Raw genomic sequence first — 17,717 nt, forward strand, 5'->3', positions numbered from 1 at the left:
TTCACCAGATTTTTATTCGGAGGTGGACCAAATTGCACACACTCATTAATATCAGTCCCCCAACCTGTCAGATCTTTTCATCAAGATCTGAGAATATTTCACTGAAAAATCTGTGAAAATGTGCAAAAAAGTCCTATCTCACAATGTTAAAGAACGTGAAAGACAAACAAACGCAGATGAAAGCATAATTTGAGAGTCAGGTGACAGTCTGAATAAAGGAAGAGAAAGTAGTTAAACAATCAGTATGTTGTCTGTGGTCAGTGATCCACACCATGAAACAGCGACACAGCATCATTGCTCTTCATCAGCTGTCAATCACAAGATACTTCTCACAAAAATAAAGAAGTGAAAGTGAGGGATACATAGGAATTAGTCTACATTGGAAGCTGTGCATGCATTATTCAGAAAGGTCATCTTCATCAGTGCAGGATTGATTTTTTTTAACATTTCCATTGATTTCCCACTAAATGATTCGTGGATCTTGATGAATAAAGCTCAGGCATGTTAAGGAAACTGATATGTATAAGCGGGTGAACAGGGGGGGTGTTGCGAAGGTCCGTTATGGTTTATATTAATTTGCCTCTGATTCAATATGACTGCTGATGCTGATTGTTTGTTTCTTATTTTTTTATTTCTATATTCTGTTTAAACATGTTTGAAATAAGTAAATAACTTAAATAGATAAATAAATGAATGAATAAATGGCCCATATATAGGCAGCTGTTACTTACAAGGTTACATTTGAAAGTACAGTGGTGACCAGTTGTCAGAGAGGGGGGGGCTTCATCATCACCTATCGGTCATATTAAAGCATTGCAGTTCCACGGTGTCCCACTGGTGCAAACCGCCTCACATGTGCTTCTGAATCAGTTATACAAATATAATGATTGTTTTTCTCTTGTTTCCAGACACCTGAACAACCACAAACCAGAGGAGTGGGGCTGGTGGTCCGCTGGTGGGTTTGGTATCGTCACTGATCACATGAGCAGCGATCATGTGACTGTGTCACGTGCTATGCGGGATAAATATTCCGGAACCGTGTCTCTCCCACACACTTTGTTGTCCGGGGTCCAGCAGACAGGACAAACCTACTGATTCAACATCACGCAGAAAAACAAAATACAGGTGAGCGGCTTTATTTACTATAGTAAACTGTAGTTTAACGATAGTATGTAGTTGTTGTTGTTTGTCGACATGAAGCGGCCTCAGTGTGTAACAGACATGTTTACACCGTGTGTCAGCACTTTGTTCAGTCTGTTCCAGCTCCTCATGAAGCAGCAGCCTCCACACTGATTGAAAACAAAGAGCAATTTATCCTGTTTTGTGTCAGCTCACGTGTTGTTACATGTCGTGTAACAACCCACTTCAGCCTCATGCTCACAGGGGACATTTGTTACTAACAGGTAGGTCATTAGCTCAGGGAACATAACTTGATATCTAAAGTCAGGTGATTGTGAAACTTAACGCTAAAGAGTCGAGCACAGTAAACAGGGCGATGGAAAGTGAAAGTGATTTGGAAGAAGCAAAAGGGACAGATTTATAAATATGTCAAAGAGGAAGAAAACCTGTAACTGAATCTGGTGAACATTTTCAATAAACAGTTTATATGTTTGCTAGTACATAGAAATAGGGTTTGACCTTTTTTTATTTGAATTCTATGGTAAGTCACGCCTCACCAAGCTTCCTGTCATCAGACCTGTAGCTCTGTGACAAAGGAGGAAATTAGTTCGAATTATTACCTCATAGAACAATCACATGTGAGCCATCAGACAATCGGAAAACAGCTACATCTATTGTGTGACCTCACAGACTGCTGCACAAACAGGTCAGAGATTGCAGGAATATAAAAGACAAGAATGACCATTGCAGAATATTTGCCTTGTCCCTTCTGTTGGACAGAATACAAAAAATAAACATTATCCCTGTAGCTTTTATGTCAAAAACATAACTTTCTCCTCAGTTGTCGTCTTCTACCTGAGAGCAGCTGGGAGTGTTGCAATCTTTACCCACAGGCTTAACACCCCCCTCCTTGGCCTGGCTTTTCATTAAGTGGGGTTGAAGGACATTATTATATGGCATCTATGTTTTAATCTTGGTTTCAATTTCACCTGTCTGATAATTGTATAGGTTTGTTAATTTCATAGTTTTTTTTTTAATTCTCATTTATAACTTTTGCTTTATGCTTATGATTGCCCATTAGTCAACTGCACTTGTCAGTAAGAAGGTGCTATACAAAGTAAGTCTGGTTGATTGATAATAGTGATCAGTAATGGGTCAGGTTTAATGTAGATTTTTTTAAATTCCCCAACCACACATGAATAAATATAAAGAGAAAAGGCTTCGACAGAGACAACTGTTTCCAGCTGCAGTCGAGGAGCTGCTTGTCACAGTTGTTCAGTTTCCTTATGTCTGTTCAGGGTCCTGAGGTCGTCTCTCTGTGGCTCTGCTGCTGACTTACGCCATCTCTGGCCTCCCACAAACCAACAATGTTCCTTCTCTTCCGATAATCTGTTGGTTTGACATTTAGAGATGTCTAAAAGCCCATGAAACCCTCCACCATAACTTAGCAAGTTAATGCAGCCTGAGTGAGTCTCGGTATGACAGACGTCTTAAAAATAACGATCAGCAGGGTCATGGTTCACTTCTCCAAATCACATCCCCTTTATTGTTTCAGAAAGTGTGGGGTTGAACCACTTCTTTAAAAACTGATTCAAATTACTTTGGTGTCTTTTAAACTTTTCTTGTGGCAGATCTGTTAGTCCCAGTTGGTCCATTGTCATGTTTTTAAATATCCACACAGTTGGTATTTTATGCCGAAATATAGATGGTTTAATGCCACAGACATCAGCACAGGCACCAGAATGAAAATAACTTTCTCCCTCCAACAGCTGGAGGACCTGCTGACGTCTGTCTATAACCAACATGTAACCATAATCTATTCTAGATGTATAAATATGATGTTTTAGAATAAGATTGTGGTATTAAAGCATCTTGAGCTCCTAGTAGACATGATGGTGGTTAGATTGAACTTTGTCAAGTTGTGTGTCAGTGATCCAATGATTTTTTTTTAAATTTTATTATTTTCTTATGAATGTTTTGTTCTTGTCATTTTTTTTAACCTCTGTCATGTGACATGAAACCAGTTTCCCCGGCTGATTTTTTTTCTTTCCTCTAAAAGACCTAGTCGGTTTTCGTTGGATCCTCTTCTGTTTTTTTTTTTTTATATGTTGTATATCATTCAAGCACAACTAAAGACAGAATCCCTTAAAAATACTTTAAAAATTCACCATCTTTCTCTGTTTCGCTGTCAAAGCTTTTCTTCTGATCAGGCCTTAGCACTGACCAATATCCTCACGTGTTGTCCTGGTATCAGGGTTATATGAAGCTGAATGTTAGTATTTCTCATTGGGTGAATAAAGAAGCACATTATCCTCACTGCTGTTTATTCAGCTGGATCTCAACTCTTACTAATGCGTCTCACCTCTGATGACCCGTCCAGTTATTTTGCATATTATTAATCTTAAGTCGATTTAAATCTAGTGAATTAGTTTTGTAGGTTGTTTATTGTACCTGTTTACTGATGCGGTGAGTTTAACTTCTGGAAAACACTCCACACTAGCATGACCGAGGATAAGAGGTTTTTATTCTGCTCTGTGTGTCGGTGAATGCTTGTTCCACTTGTAGCTGCAGCCACTGTGACACTGTGCGGTGAGGTGTGTGTCGAGTTGTGTGGAAAAGCTTGTGCTCATGCATGACATTACATTCTCACCCTCAAACTGTCCACAAATGTAAACATTTTTCTCCCCTCTTGAGTCCTTTGTGAATACAGAGTCATTGAGTCTTTGAGGAGTTTTCATTAACGTCCCCATTTCCTCCTGATATAGTGTATTTTACATTTGTATTTAAGTATCTTCTTGTAGCTCTAACTCTATCTCCTGTGGATCTGGAGGGAGTAGAGGGTCGTCCACTCACCAGATAGACATTGGTGCGTTTCTGGGCTCCTTCAGTCTGCATTCCTAAATGTCCTTGTCAAGATACTGAACCCCCAAGTTGCCCCTGACGGCTATGCTGATGGATGTAGTGTGATAGACACTGAATATAGAAGCGTTGTGTGAATGCGACTTGTAGTGTTAAGAGCTTTGAATGGTCGATTAGACTGGAAAAGGGCTATATACCGTAAATTGTCCATTTAACATTGGCCAACCTTAAATACTAATTTTGCCTGGAATTTAGTCTGTCATTTGTGGAGAAGTTTCATAATTTTAACCAGAATTAATATAATTACTGCAGCTCATAATAATGTGATGTGAATAGCCATAGCTAATTTATCTATTTTTGTGTCTTATTTTATGTCTTTCAGACAAAATGTGGCATGCAGCCCTTTTGTTATTGGCTGCAGGCGTGTCTGTGAGCCTGGCCAGACCCCACCTCCAGCCACTGTCCAATGAGATGGTCAACTACATCAATAAGATGAACACTACATGGAAGGTGAGTTTGCTCATCTTCTAAGAGTATGTTGGACACCTGTCAGTTGTTATCATCAGTTTTATTTGACTAAATGTCCCCTCTCCTGCAGGCTGGTCACAACTTCCACGATGTCGACTACAGTTACGTGCGGAGACTCTGTGGAACGATGCTGAAGGGACCTAAACTCCCAATCATGTGAGTCTCAGTTAGACACAGTCTGTCGCTCAGTGTGAAACACATGAGATCAATGTAAGCTTAGTGTTCCATAGCTCGCATATTAGTGAGTGTGAGAATTTGTTGTTTTGTACATTTCCCTAATATGTACACTGTGTACTTTTGCTTGTAAGCAGTGTTTTCAGACTCCATATAATCACCTTCATCAAATCTGCTTTTCGTTTCAGTTCCATGTTTTAGATAAGTAGCTCATAGTTATACTGACCTACCTCTGCAGGGTTCAGTATGCTGGAGGCCTGAAGCTGCCTGCAGAGTTCGACTCCAGAGAGCAGTGGCCTGAGTGTCCCACACTGAAGGAGATTAGAGACCAGGGCTCCTGTGGATCCTGCTGGGTAAGGGGGGAGGGAGGGGGAGACTAACTGCTCTAAAGAAGTGACATTATAGCTGTTTTCAGATATGACATGCTGTTTAAGTCCAGAGAATCGGGTCCAGAGTTTACGACAAGATTGTTTTTCACACATACACAACACAGCGGGAGGTTCTCTGCACAGACCTGTTCACAACAGCAACAAATCCTCAATAATCTTCATTATTCAGGTGAGATGTAGATTAGCCAGGTGCAGCAGGCAGAGGCAGGAAGTGACGTATTAACTCCGCTGCCAAGATACTAGATCTTTACAACACACCTTATCACGCTCTTATCACAACAAACTATGTCTTCTACACGTGTGATGCCACTTTTTCACCGGAGATATATTTTTCTTCAAGTTTTCATTTGTGCGTCTGACACTTATTAGAAGCCCCCCCTGCGAGGATCCCCTGATGTGTTCACACATCAACTTCTTTTATTTGATTTAAAACAAAAAACTGAATTAAATAAAATAAGTGCTCTGACAAGCACGCTCGCGAGGATCCCCTGATATAGATATATATCTATATCTATATATATCTATAGATATATCTATATCTATAGATGTTGTACAGAATCTACAGAAATGGGTTGTTATTGTAATGTTGGCTGTAGGGGAGAGCTGACTGCCGAGTGTCACATCCAGGTTCTTAGAAGTCTGGCAGGGGGCTAACACAGTGTTGTCAAAGGTAATATTCCGGTTATGAGAGGGAGAGCCTTTCCCTGGAAGGAAAAGTAGTTTGGTCTTGTCAAGGTTGATTTCCAGGTGGTGTGCAGACATCCACTGAGAGATGTCAGTCAGAGAGGCAGAGATTCATGCTGCTTCCTGTGTTTCAGATTGGGGAAAAGAGAGGATTAGTTGGGTTTCCAAACTGTTGAGTGAAACCTGCTTTATTGTCATTTAATCACATCTAGTCCATTTCCTGGTTTCTCTGGGTTATGTGTCTTTTGTGACGTACTTTGGTTCTTCTGACCACAGGCATTTGGCGCTGCAGAGGCCATCTCCGACCGTGTGTGCATCCACAGTGGTGGCAAGATCAATGTGGAGATCTCCTCTGAGGATCTGCTGACCTGTTGTGACGCCTGTGGCATGGGGTAAGAAACAGTGTGTGAGCCGTTACACTACTTCCAAATGTGACCTACTCTATGTAGACTGTAATCCAGAGGGTGAGGAAACGATGAAATGCCTCAATGCAAGCTCACTAGTAAATCATCTCAGATAAAGATGAAGGAAACTGCCCAAACTGACCTTCATTAAGTACCTTGGGTCATAACATCTATAATCCACAAATACAGTTTCTTTATCAATACACTTATAAAATTCAGTAATTGTCATTGTGATTTCTAGTTACACAACAATCTCCCGGCTCAATGTAATGCAAATACAAATATTTCAATGAGTGGCACACAATGATGTGTATATAATGTGAACTGAATTACATTTATGATTAGGATGGACTGCTAAAGTTTCAATGTCCCACAACTATGTCCTGGTAGGGGAAAGGGTTGAATTGATTCATCTTAATTGTTTACAGTGTCAACAGTTTTGAAGTAGAAGCAATGCGTGTTTATTGGTGTGTCAGTTCAAGGTATAAAAACTTGGGATAAGCATGTATTTGTTTTCCCTCTTTGTCTTTAGATGTAATGGTGGTTACCCCTCGGCTGCCTGGGACTTCTGGACTAAAGACGGACTGGTCTCTGGTGGTCTCTACAACTCCCACATTGGTACGTTATGAGACTTCTATACTGGTGTGTGTGTCTGTGTTTTTGTGTGTTTTGTACAGTTCTGACTCCATCTTTGTGTCTACAGGTTGCCGGCCCTACACCATCTCCCCCTGTGAGCACCATGTGAATGGCAGCAGGCCTAGCTGCAGTGGAGAGGGTGGAGACACACCTCAGTGCGTCCACAGCTGTGAAGCAGGATACTCTCCCAGCTATAAAAAGGACAAGCATTATGGTAAGAAATGCATTATAAATAATTACCTGGTAATTAGGTTTAAGTGTTTTCATTCATCTTATTATTTTGTTGACATGTGTAAGAGACACATATGCATAAATGGTTTTGAAGAGTTTATTAGAAATTCCGACAGCTCAGTGATTGTTTTAATACTTATTCTTGTTATTCAAATCCATTTTCAGTAGTTTTATTAATCAATCAATAACATTGCATATATTTACACACTCCTTAGTATTTATCTAATATCTGAGAAAAAGAAACCGTTTGTCGTAAAATAATTGCCCAACCATAATGATGGTGAAGACACACTCGCATAGACACACATATTTACTCTGAGTTTGTTGCAGGTAAATCATCCTACAGCGTGGAGGCGAGTGTGGAGCAGATTCAGGCAGAGATTTCCAAAAATGGTCCAGTAGAAGGAGCCTTCACCGTCTATGAAGACTTTGTGATGTATAAGTCCGGTAAGAACACAAGCACCACTGTCAGACTAATGGAGTGCAAATATAAGTAATGCTACTAAATACTCGGTACAGGGTAATTGCTGACTGCGAGTTATGCTCAGGGTTTTTATAAAATGTTTTTCTGACATTCGTTTTTTTGGGGGGGGCCTTTCCTCCAGGTGTGTATCAGCATTTATCTGGATCTGCTCTGGGTGGTCATGCCATCAAGGTCCTGGGTTGGGGGGAGGAGGATGGTGTCCCCTACTGGCTCTGTGCCAACTCCTGGAACACTGACTGGGGTGATAACGGTAAGCAGAGACATGTTTTCTTGTTTAATACATTGTGGCAGTGTAAATAAAAAATGTGGCACTTCTCCAAAGTCATCTTATGGCTCACACAATATGATGTTGTTTAACTACAGTAGTCTTATACGGATTAGTCAGACCTAATGTTGTGTACTCCATTGAAATAATCCATGCAGGTTACCACATTAATATATAAATGTACCCTTCATTTACATATTAGTTGTTATATTTTTTTTTATTTATTGTCAGACATAAAATACCCGCAACAATATGATGTTGAAAACGTGATAAAACCACAATGAAACATTTTAATACAATTAAAACATAAGTCGATGATCCTTTCAATAATTCAGAATAACCAGATTTACAATGCCAGTACATCTAGATAATTACATAAACATATTACTCATTTGAAGATAACTTTTGATTAATGTGTGAACTGTCCTGTTGACTGTTTCTTGTATCTGGTCTTCAGGATACTTTAAAATCCTGCGTGGATCAGATCACTGTGGTATCGAGTCTGAGATTGTGGCAGGAATTCCCAAATAAACCCTGAGGTAAGACAACAAAACCATCAATGACCCCAAACCAAACTGTGTTTACTGTGTGCATGTAAAGTGAAACTCTAATCTCATTAACTGACTGGAATGCATGGATTAGTAGTTCTAGTAGACCTCACTGATCTGAGTTAGCTCACATTTCTACCTCATTGTCTCTCATTTCATGTCTGAGAGGCTTTTCTCTCAATAAATGTTTAATGGTATTAATGTGGCCTCACTGGTTCTTTTTTTGTCTTGCAGGTTTTTAGCAGCAGTGGCCATTTTAAATCACTAGAGGGTGACCCACTCCTGCATTTAGTAGCTATATGTTTAAAGTGAGACGTGAGAACCTTGCACACATGGTACAAGAGTATTTCTACAGCAAACTGAACAACTTCCAGAGCAACCTTCACTTCATGTAGTTGGATTAGCAGATGGGGTATGACAGCAAAAACTTGCCTGAGCACAAATCTTCATGTTGAATTCAAGGTGGTTCTGTGAATGGTCTTGTTCTTTCAGTTGTTTTTTTTTAAAGGGTAGTCAAGGTTCCACAGGAAGTAAATGTTTTTTTTAAGGACACGTATGTACATTTCATCTCAGGTGATTGGAAGCCGACTGTCAGCTGATTCAATTTGATCCCCTGTTGTCACAAAGTTTTTCTGCATTGATAAGACTTTTTAGAGAAATACAGGCCCTAATGTTTTTTAAATTGTTTTAAGTAATCATAGCTTTCATGCTGACTGCCAGTTTTTATTCAATTGTTTTTTTTTAATTTTAGTGCCACAAATGCTACTTTACAATATCTGGAAATATTCCTTACAACTGGTGCCTGTTATTGTTTTTAAACTTTAGTATCAGATGAAAAACTGACTTTTATTTGATATGGTTGTAAATGAGATGTTGTCTTGTCGGCCTGTAGCCAAACAATATTGTTCTGAATTAAATAAAACATTCTTGGTTCCCAGTATGGTGTCATTCATCTTGAGCATGCATGCTAGATCCACTTCGTAGCATTTCATCTGACTGACTGATATGAAGCCTCTTGCACAAGATAGGGTTGAGTCGGCAAGGAAATGTGGGTCAGGGTGTGAAAGTTAAATGGGTAATTAGGGATGAGTCAGAATTATATTCTAATGTTCGATGATAAACATTGCATTTAACTCTCCATCCAGATCTTTTGCAAAGGTAAAAGTAGCAATATTGTATAGACAGACTCACAAGTTATGATAACTGCATTCAAAACTTTAAAGAGTACCTAAATACTGGCATCAGAAGTATCAAAAGTCATACTTCAAAACTCATTATGTGGAGTTGACTATTGTCACACTGGTTCATAACGACCAATACATTAATATTTACATCACTGTAATGTTGCAGGCTAGTTATAATATACTTGCTTTATCTACTGCAAACTTATAAAGGTACGTCACAATAAAAGGGGTTGGCTGGGTCTTTAAATGTGTAAGAGGGAGGAGTAAATCAAGTTCTAACACAGTCAGCTGGGATAGAACACGTTGACTAGAAGTTGGTGCTAAAGAACAAACTTTATCGATGAGAAATTAAGCCCCAAAAAGTTGAAACGGGTTAAAATGTTGGAAAGGGTCAAACTAACACGTTCTCTTCCGCCTTGTTGTCATCAAAACAAACACTCCCCTTGGTAGTAGGCTACAACAGCCGCTTGTTTTGCTCACCAGCGTCCGCCCATTGGCAACCTTGACAGTGGTGTACAGATTAGAAACACCCGGGAAAGACGCTAACTTGTGAACAGATGTGGACAGGGGTTGTTAGACGGTCCCGTGGTTCACAGAGACTGTGTGGTTGTGTTTTTATTCATCACTTATAGCTTAGATTCAGTAAATTATCCGTCAAGCTTTGGGACACCCCGGTTCCCAAAACAAGCCCCCACCGCAGTGCCTGCTTCTGTACTGGTGGACGGAGCCGGTTCAAGTCAGACTGAGCGACCGGCAGCCAGAGATGGAGGCAGGAAGCCGGGTATCGTGGGTGAAATACGGGCCTGTGGTGTCCCTGCTGGTGGTTCTCCTGGCTATCTGGTTCCGCTCACCCCAGAGTGATGTGTTGGAAGACCGGCTGGACACGGTGCTGTCCTCCCTGCTGCGGGCGGAACAGAAAGTCGGCATGAACGACGTCGCCAGACCGAGAGTGGCTGTCGGTGAGTGTTGGGAGCGAGCTAACGTTAGCTAGCATAGTCTGGCTGGAGACAGTCATGGTGACTCTATGTTTTTGTTATCGGGCTGTCCCGAAATGAAAGAAACACCCATAAGAGCTGCAGATGAAGTTATGGGGATGTTAACTGACAAAACAACAACAGACGTAGTTGACAGTTGTCCCTACTCTTTCTTACATGCAGGGAAGCTAATGTTGTCGAGCGCTTTCTCGAGTCATTTAAATGCAACGAAACCTTTATTTTTTTATTCTATGTGAACTGACAATAACTAAATTAGATACATAACCTGTGTTATTGGTGCACAGTACATTAGGAAGGAGATTTAAACCAAGTTTACTATCTTTAATTTAGACCTAAGACAATGAAGAGTAATTTAGTGATGAAGAGGAGGATGAGGTTGCAGAGGTGTGACTATCAATGATCTGCACACTCATCATATTGTTTGATCAGCTTGACGAACATTTGATTCTGAAAATATCCTGAAGCTAATTGAGCTTAAATTGACAAGTGTTAAGACAAATATGGTGCCAACATGTGAACCATGAATGTGTGAGACCCATTTGAATTGGGTCTTCCTTATGTCATTGGTATAGATGTTTCCCAAGTTGTGGGATATTGAAGCATAATTTCTGGATAGAGGACATGCATCATTCATCTTAATACAGTCTATGTCTATAACCACATCTGGTGCCATAAGTGAATATGATTGGCAAATTCTGAGCCCCTTCCTCCTCTGTTAACAATGCGCATTAAGTACTTTTAAGTGGTGGGATTCCTCAGCAGAATATTACAACCTACTTCAGACCGGCTTCAGTAAACATGGTTATATTAGTGATCGATCTGTGTCTCCTTTCTCATGATCTTATCCCCAAATCTGGTCCTTTGAACCATGATACAGTGACACCACAGAAGTGATCAGCATATCTGTTCAACCTTTACTCCGTTCAACAACTGGCTCCACTTTGCCGTCAGACCTGTTACTAGTTGTAGTATAGTTTCAGTAAATGACTAATTACCGGCTTGTTGACATTCAACAAAAAGCACAACAAAACGCATCACATGAGGAAAAATACAAGTAAACATTTTTACTTAAAAACAAATTCTAAGAAAAAGTCCTAGATTGCTGGCAAAGAAAAGGAATTAAGCAGTTACACTTAAGTCAAAATATCTACCCCATTCTTTTGCGTCCTGGCTTCTCTAGCAGGCTGCTTACAAAGGTGGGCCATCAGGGGGGTTAACCTTATTTTGGCCCAAGAAGTTTGGTTGTAAACTTACTTGTTTTTATTTAGCATCTAATGGTGTTTTTGTCTCTGCTCTTCGTCCACAGGATTTGGAGGTTGTGTTGACCTGATAGTAGATGGGGTGACATTGCTTAATAAGATCAGCCTTCCTCTCACGGACCATCCCCTGCATCATGACTACATAGAAAGCACAGAACAGTTGGCTCAGAGCTTTGCCTACTTCTTTGCACCTGGAGCAGCTGCAGAGTAAGTGGTGTTTGTTTTCACCAGAGCTGGCGTTATTAGTGCATGTGCTCAAACAAATATTTGCATACTTTTGTTTTCTCTGTGCTAGAACTGGTTTGCTGAGTTTTCACGTTCACAATCCAAAATGAACGTGTTGGTTTTTATAAGTTACACAGTTTGTATCTTAGTGTTTGTGTTGTCTTTATATTTATTACTAACCTGACTCATTATAATTTGGCTTTCCTAACAACTTTCTTCTGCTTCCGGTATCGCCTGAACTTTTCCTTCCTTCTACCTACCCCACGCAATCTGTCGTCTTTTTCTTGCATCTCTTCTTTCTGTTCTAAAAAACAAAGTTCTGCCTCTTTTGTTTCTCTGATCCTTTGTTTACATGTTGATCTACTTGATGTATGAATTTTTCCTTCAAGCTCAGACATGTCAGTATCTTCGGCTTTCAATGGATCTTCATGGCCTAAAACAAGTCTGTCTTGTTGCTATAGGACAAACTGTTGCAATAATCACAGACTTAAATCTTGTTTAAAAATTTAAAGGAAAAGTTGCTGAATCAGGTTCTGGTCTCTCAGTTTTAATTTTGTTTCCCTGTGTTTTTTTGCTGCAGGCGTTTTATGCTTAACGACACTCTCTTTAATGAGCTGGTTGAGGCGTCCCGTGACCTACCTGGGAACAGATGGGCAGTTGGTGGCAATGCTCCGGTGATGGCTGGTCGCATGGCAACTGAGGGGTGCGATGTGTTGCTAGGGGGAAGCTTCAGCCCGGACTTTGTAGATGTCCTGTCCCAGCACATCTCAGGTAAACACAAAAATGCACACTGGCAGACCCTTTTACCTTCCAACAAATATCCGTCTCCTCACATTTATTTCCTACAATAGTTTTTCCTGTATTCAGAAATGTCTCCCTTTTCTTCTTGTGCCCTCTTTACCTTCTAATTCCCACTCCTGTCCGCTCCACTGTCATCACTCCACTTTCCCCTGTCTTTGCAGTGGCAGGCAACATTGTTGAAGAGCCGGACATTCACCTGATCCTCGAGTATCCATCTGGAGCGAAATGGGGAAACTACACCTCCCGAAGAGCCAACCGGTATGTGGAGCATTTGTTGGCTGTTGAGGGATCTTGACGATTCAGTGTGTATCTGAGTATTTATTTTAGGACTGCACAATATATCTAAAATTTACTGTTGTCGCTATCTCTTCTTGCGCGTAATACATATTGCGAGAGACTGCTTGAAATGCGATAAATGGTATTCCATTTGCCAGGCATTGTTGCTCTTCATGTGAATATATTTGGCCAATCAGCTGGAGCCCTATTGCCCTGGATAATAGATTTAAGATATTCAGATTATTGACAGGTTTTTCTTGGATGGAGAATTGCGAGCCGCCTTCTTCAAAAGATGTACCGCCTTCCGAGAACATTCTAGTACAGTGGAAACTGCTAGTGATAACGTTTGTGCCCATGACAAACTACGGTCTATAAGTGGTTGATTACTATATAAAATTGTGTTGCTTCTTTATTATAGTCCCAGAACCTGAGGAAAAGCTAACGGCACACAGTGACTCTGCTGCTCTTTTCTTTTCTGTGTCTCTCTCTCTCTACGTGAAAGCTAATGTCTCTAACTCGCTACTCACTGTATGGTGTCTTTGTTATCTGTGAAGCCAAAGCAGAAAGACTTTAACGCTGTATTCTTAAGCATTTGGTTATTTATTGCAAGTCAAATCGTCATCGCAACATTTAACGTTATTGGATATCGTATGTTTTCCTAATATAATGCAGCTCTAGTTTATATTTGACATTTTTCACCATGTTGCATTATAAGCTGTGTATATACTGTATGTATACATTCGTGTTTGAGCATGCATGTGTTTGTGCTCTGTAGATATATCGTCCACAGTGATGACCACAACCCCTACCTGGCCTCCATGGAGGAGTTTGCTGAGAAACTTGAAGACTTCCAACCAGATCTGGTGGTGGTGGGTGGACTGCAAATGATGGATAACTTCCCCTTCCAGTCAGGTTGACAACCTTTAATTTGAAGCAAATTTGGAAAATGTAATATTAGAGTCTGGTGCTTTGTTTCTGAGAAGGGAAATGAGATATGATCACTCGTAGTATCTCAATTTTTCTTGCACGTGTTTGCTGGGAAGATGTGGGGATGAAAGTGAATCTAAGTCAAACCATGGCACAGCAATGATTGATGGCTTCTCCTTATGGGTACTCGTCTATTCTGAGTTCATTTAAAGGTTGTGCATGTATTGTTTATTTAAATACACGTGTAAATATGTATGTATTTGTGAATTTAATGCAAATAAGACAGTTTGACTGAGATTAGCCTCTGATATCTCACATCCTCTACTTTCTATTTCAAATCTTAACCTCTGTCTTTTCTTTCATCATTCCAGGTGAGCGTGAAGCGCTCCTCTCCCGCCTGGCCGACCTGCTGTCCTCCTCGTCTCCTCAGATCGGCGTCCATTTTGAGATGGCCAGTTTTGTTGAAGAGAGTATAATGGAAGACCTGCTTCACTACGTCATTCCCCATGTATGTATGACAATATGAACAATTACATTAATCATCACATTAATTTTCACATATTTCTCAGATTGATTATACAAAGAAACAGGTGAATGCCACTATCAGGAATTTAGGTCAGGTTTCCCCATTGAAATTTGTCAAAAAAACTATTGAATTAAAGGAATATCAGGGGATTCTTGGTTTAATCCCTCATCCTGTTGCTGTGTCCGCAGGCGGACTCAATGGGGATGAATGAGCAGGAGCTTCCCAACCTGCTCAGCCTGCTGAAAGGCTCCAACATCACCGTGTTGTCAGACCCAAACCCTCGTGTGGCTACTGTCCTCGACCAGATGAGGGAGGTCTATCGCATTCTGAACCAGCGCCGCAACGATGCAAATGATGCTGTTCCAGAAAGTGACACAAACGGTGCAGAAGCCGGTGGTAAGTCTCTGACCCGGCTCCACGTCCACACGCTGGCCTTTCAGGCCATGATCGTGACCCATGGCTCTCAGTGGAAGAACACCATGTCAGCCACGGCCAAGGCGTCTCTCACTGCTAACCGCCATGTCTGTGGCTCGGATGACATTGACCCCGGCAAGGCAAGGCTCATCATGGATGACTCGTTCTCTGTCAGCCGACGAGAAGGCAGCCAGCGTATCCCTCTGCAGGAGACCAGGCCGGTCAGCTGCTGGGATGAGGAGGATTATGAGATCTGCGTGGCGCCCGTGCTGGTGTGCACCGAGGTTTACCAAACTGCAGGTGGAGGGGACAACGTCTCAGCTGCTGGCCTTGTGCTGCAGATCTAAACACAGACACTAATTGTCTATCTGTGTGAATAATGCTGATATTTGTTTGCAACAACTTGACTCTGGAAACTTGGTCTAGGTATGATGCAAAATAGTCTTGGCAAACACAGGTGCTGATTGTGAAAGGAACCAGGCTAATGCTATCACACTATCAGCTCATGGCCTAGGTGGATCATTAGGGAAATGTAATATCAATCTTGGGAGTTAAATGATGGGGCAAAGTTGTTAATAATCAGTATAAACCACCATGTTTTAAATTAAATAGCTCTCTGTTGATTTGTTTTGTAGGAGCTACAAAAAAATTTACCAAAAAATGACATTTTTGTTAACGGGTAAGGGTGTGTATACTTTGATTCAGAATGATACATAGAGTATAGTATGTATTCCTAGTGCAAAGCCCTCAGGTATCCAGTTTATTTGATTTTTAGAACGAGCAGACACTGCTCTGTTAATCACACACTCACCATCATTCTTTAATAACCCTATTCTATTTATCTGAGGCCTTCAGTCAGGATGACAGAAAGAGGGATGAGGTTTGCATAAAGTCATACAGATACTTTCATATAGCCGCACTAGGTAGCTCAAGGCATTTTTAAATAACGTGTCAAGACATCAAATGCATCATATCTGCTGTGTTTTCAGAGCAGAAGACTGCAGGGCTGCTTCTCTCCTGTTCTAAGAAACCCTTTGTGCTTTCAAACATGTGACTCTACTATGCAGTAGACATATCCAAAAGCTGAATCTTTGGTTTCTTGGCTGCATGTTTATTGGGTGTTGTCACGTACTTAAAGTGGAAGGGTCCAACCAATTAACAAGCCTTTTGATCTCTCCTGCCCTGCAGCAAGTGCAGTTAAAAAAGAGCTTGTCTAAAGCTGAGAATCTGATCCGTTTTAACGACAAGATTTTGTCCTGCCTCTTCCCTTTCCTGTCTTTAAAAGTAGAAAGCTGAAAAGGTCATCACCTCCTGCTCTTCCCAGTATACATTAATGTGAAAAATGTGCAAATTGTTTTGGGTGAGTTTGACTTGTTGTAAGATTTTCATTCCTCTGTGTCCGTGGCAGTGCAATAATGCAAAAACTAAGTTAAGAGACCACTGTAGGTAGCTGGGTATGATGTCACAAATTTCTTCTCTACCTCCGTGCTGTTTCTTCCTCTTCGTGTCGTTTCCCATGTTTCTTTGAAATGTTTCTATCATGTGTAACATTTCTTCTTTTGTTTGTTAATGTTTTCAGGACCAAATAACAAGTGTGTACTGCCCCACTCAACGCTGCTGTAAAGCGGAAGTTATTGGCAGACAGTTCTCACACTTGAACATGATATGGCTTGATATCATGGAATATGATCTCACCACTAGTTTTAGATTTTTCTACATGACCAACACTATCATCACACTCCCATTTTTCTCTTTTCAGAATCTGAATCACTTTCTTTGAAACTGTATTTACAGAAGCAACTGGATTTGACTGGGAATGATGCAAATTATAATTTCTCACTTTGTCCAAATCGAACATTCCACCACAGACCAAGCTTCAGTTACTTCTCCATTCAGACTCAAGTTTGTTTTTTGTGATTTGTTTTTTTTTACTGTTTCCTAAAACTTGTTTGTTAAACTCCCTTTCAGTGAGAAACACATTTATTCATGTTACAATTCAACAGTGAGGTCAAAAGAAAAGTCTGATGGTAAAGGAATCCCTTTTAAATGTGTTTTAAGACTTTAATGATTTGATGCTGTTGTTTGAGGATGCTGAAGACAAATGAGCCACTTTCTGTCTTGGTGAGTGAAAAGGGAACGTTTAATACAGACCTTTTCAATTACTGAAGGGTTGTGTTATATTTTCTCATGTCTGATTGGAAGCTGAGAGTAATGGGTCGTGTTTTTACTGTGAAATGGGCACAAAATTTAGAGATTCCTCCATTCATATTTGGATGAGACATCAGCATGAATTCATGCTTCTATAGAGAATGTTTGTGTTTGCTACTATATCATTCTGAGTTTAATCTCTCATGTCGCTCATGTTCCGAAGCTGTGTTCAATGTGTCATGCATGTCTATGATTCAATGCAAAATCACCAGAGATAAACTGCTATGCTGATGAAGCAACCATTGCTTTGTTTTTTTGATTTATTCATTCATTTTTGTCACTGGGGTCATTTATTGAAAACCTTCCATCATGGCTACAGACAAAAAAATGTAATGCCCACACTGTGGCCAAGTGAAGCCAGAGTGTTTCTTCATTTAGTTGCAGTCTACTGAACTCAGTCTCCAGTAGATGCTTGTGATGAGGACGATCGGATTTTCACAACATGGCTTCTGTGTCACTACATCATAATTCACCATGACGGGGGTTGTTTCCTTTCGCTTAACTCGAAAAAAAATTTTATTTGGAGTCTCTTCATTTCAGTTATGTCTTCAGTGTCCTACAAATTCCTGCTTTAACCATTT

General features: G+C 40.5%; 2 protein-coding genes across 2 annotated transcripts; both read left to right on the plus strand.

Annotated features, from left to right (window-relative positions):
- Positions 1–965: 965 nt before the first annotated feature.
- On the plus strand, positions 966–9,258 carry ctsba (cathepsin Ba). The gene is made up of 11 exons (XM_053425657.1): positions 966–1,125; positions 4,361–4,488; positions 4,577–4,662; positions 4,919–5,033; positions 6,030–6,145; positions 6,690–6,775; positions 6,861–7,007; positions 7,355–7,471; positions 7,630–7,758; positions 8,231–8,312; positions 8,556–9,258. The coding sequence occupies exons 2-10, from the start codon at positions 4,366–4,368 to the stop codon at positions 8,302–8,304; spliced, it is 993 nt and encodes a 330-aa protein (XP_053281632.1). The 5' UTR covers positions 966–1,125; positions 4,361–4,365; the 3' UTR covers positions 8,305–8,312; positions 8,556–9,258.
- Positions 9,259–9,975: 717 nt separating this feature from the next.
- adpgk2 (ADP-dependent glucokinase 2) lies at positions 9,976–17,376 on the plus strand. Its single transcript, XM_053425544.1, has 7 exons — positions 9,976–10,464; positions 11,807–11,966; positions 12,565–12,755; positions 12,947–13,043; positions 13,837–13,973; positions 14,360–14,496; positions 14,703–17,376. The coding sequence occupies exons 1-7, from the start codon at positions 10,269–10,271 to the stop codon at positions 15,273–15,275; spliced, it is 1,491 nt and encodes a 496-aa protein (XP_053281519.1). The 5' UTR covers positions 9,976–10,268; the 3' UTR covers positions 15,276–17,376.
- Positions 17,377–17,717: the final 341 nt, after the last annotated feature.

This window comes from Pleuronectes platessa, chromosome 1 (genome assembly GCF_947347685.1).
Source record: "Pleuronectes platessa chromosome 1, fPlePla1.1, whole genome shotgun sequence".
In the NCBI taxonomy this organism is placed as follows: domain Eukaryota; kingdom Metazoa; phylum Chordata; class Actinopteri; order Pleuronectiformes; family Pleuronectidae; genus Pleuronectes; species Pleuronectes platessa.

Bases quoted from the DNA above. Each gene is read 5' to 3' on its own strand.
- ctsba (XM_053425657.1), top strand. From the start codon at position 4,366: ATGTGGCATGCAGCCCTTTTGTTATTGGCTGCAGGCGTGTCTGTGAGC. The intron at 4,663-4,918 runs GTGAGTCTCAGT...CTACCTCTGCAG, and splicing joins GGACCTAAACTCCCAATCAT to GGTTCAGTATGCTGGAGGCC. The intron at 5,034-6,029 runs GTAAGGGGGGAG...TTCTGACCACAG, and splicing joins GCTCCTGTGGATCCTGCTGG to GCATTTGGCGCTGCAGAGGC.
- adpgk2 (XM_053425544.1), top strand. From the start codon at position 10,269: ATGGAGGCAGGAAGCCGGGTATCGTGGGTGAAATACGGGCCTGTGGTG. The intron at 13,044-13,836 runs GTATGTGGAGCA...TGTGCTCTGTAG, and splicing joins ACCTCCCGAAGAGCCAACCG to ATATATCGTCCACAGTGATG. The intron at 13,974-14,359 runs GTTGACAACCTT...TCATCATTCCAG, and splicing joins TAACTTCCCCTTCCAGTCAG to GTGAGCGTGAAGCGCTCCTC.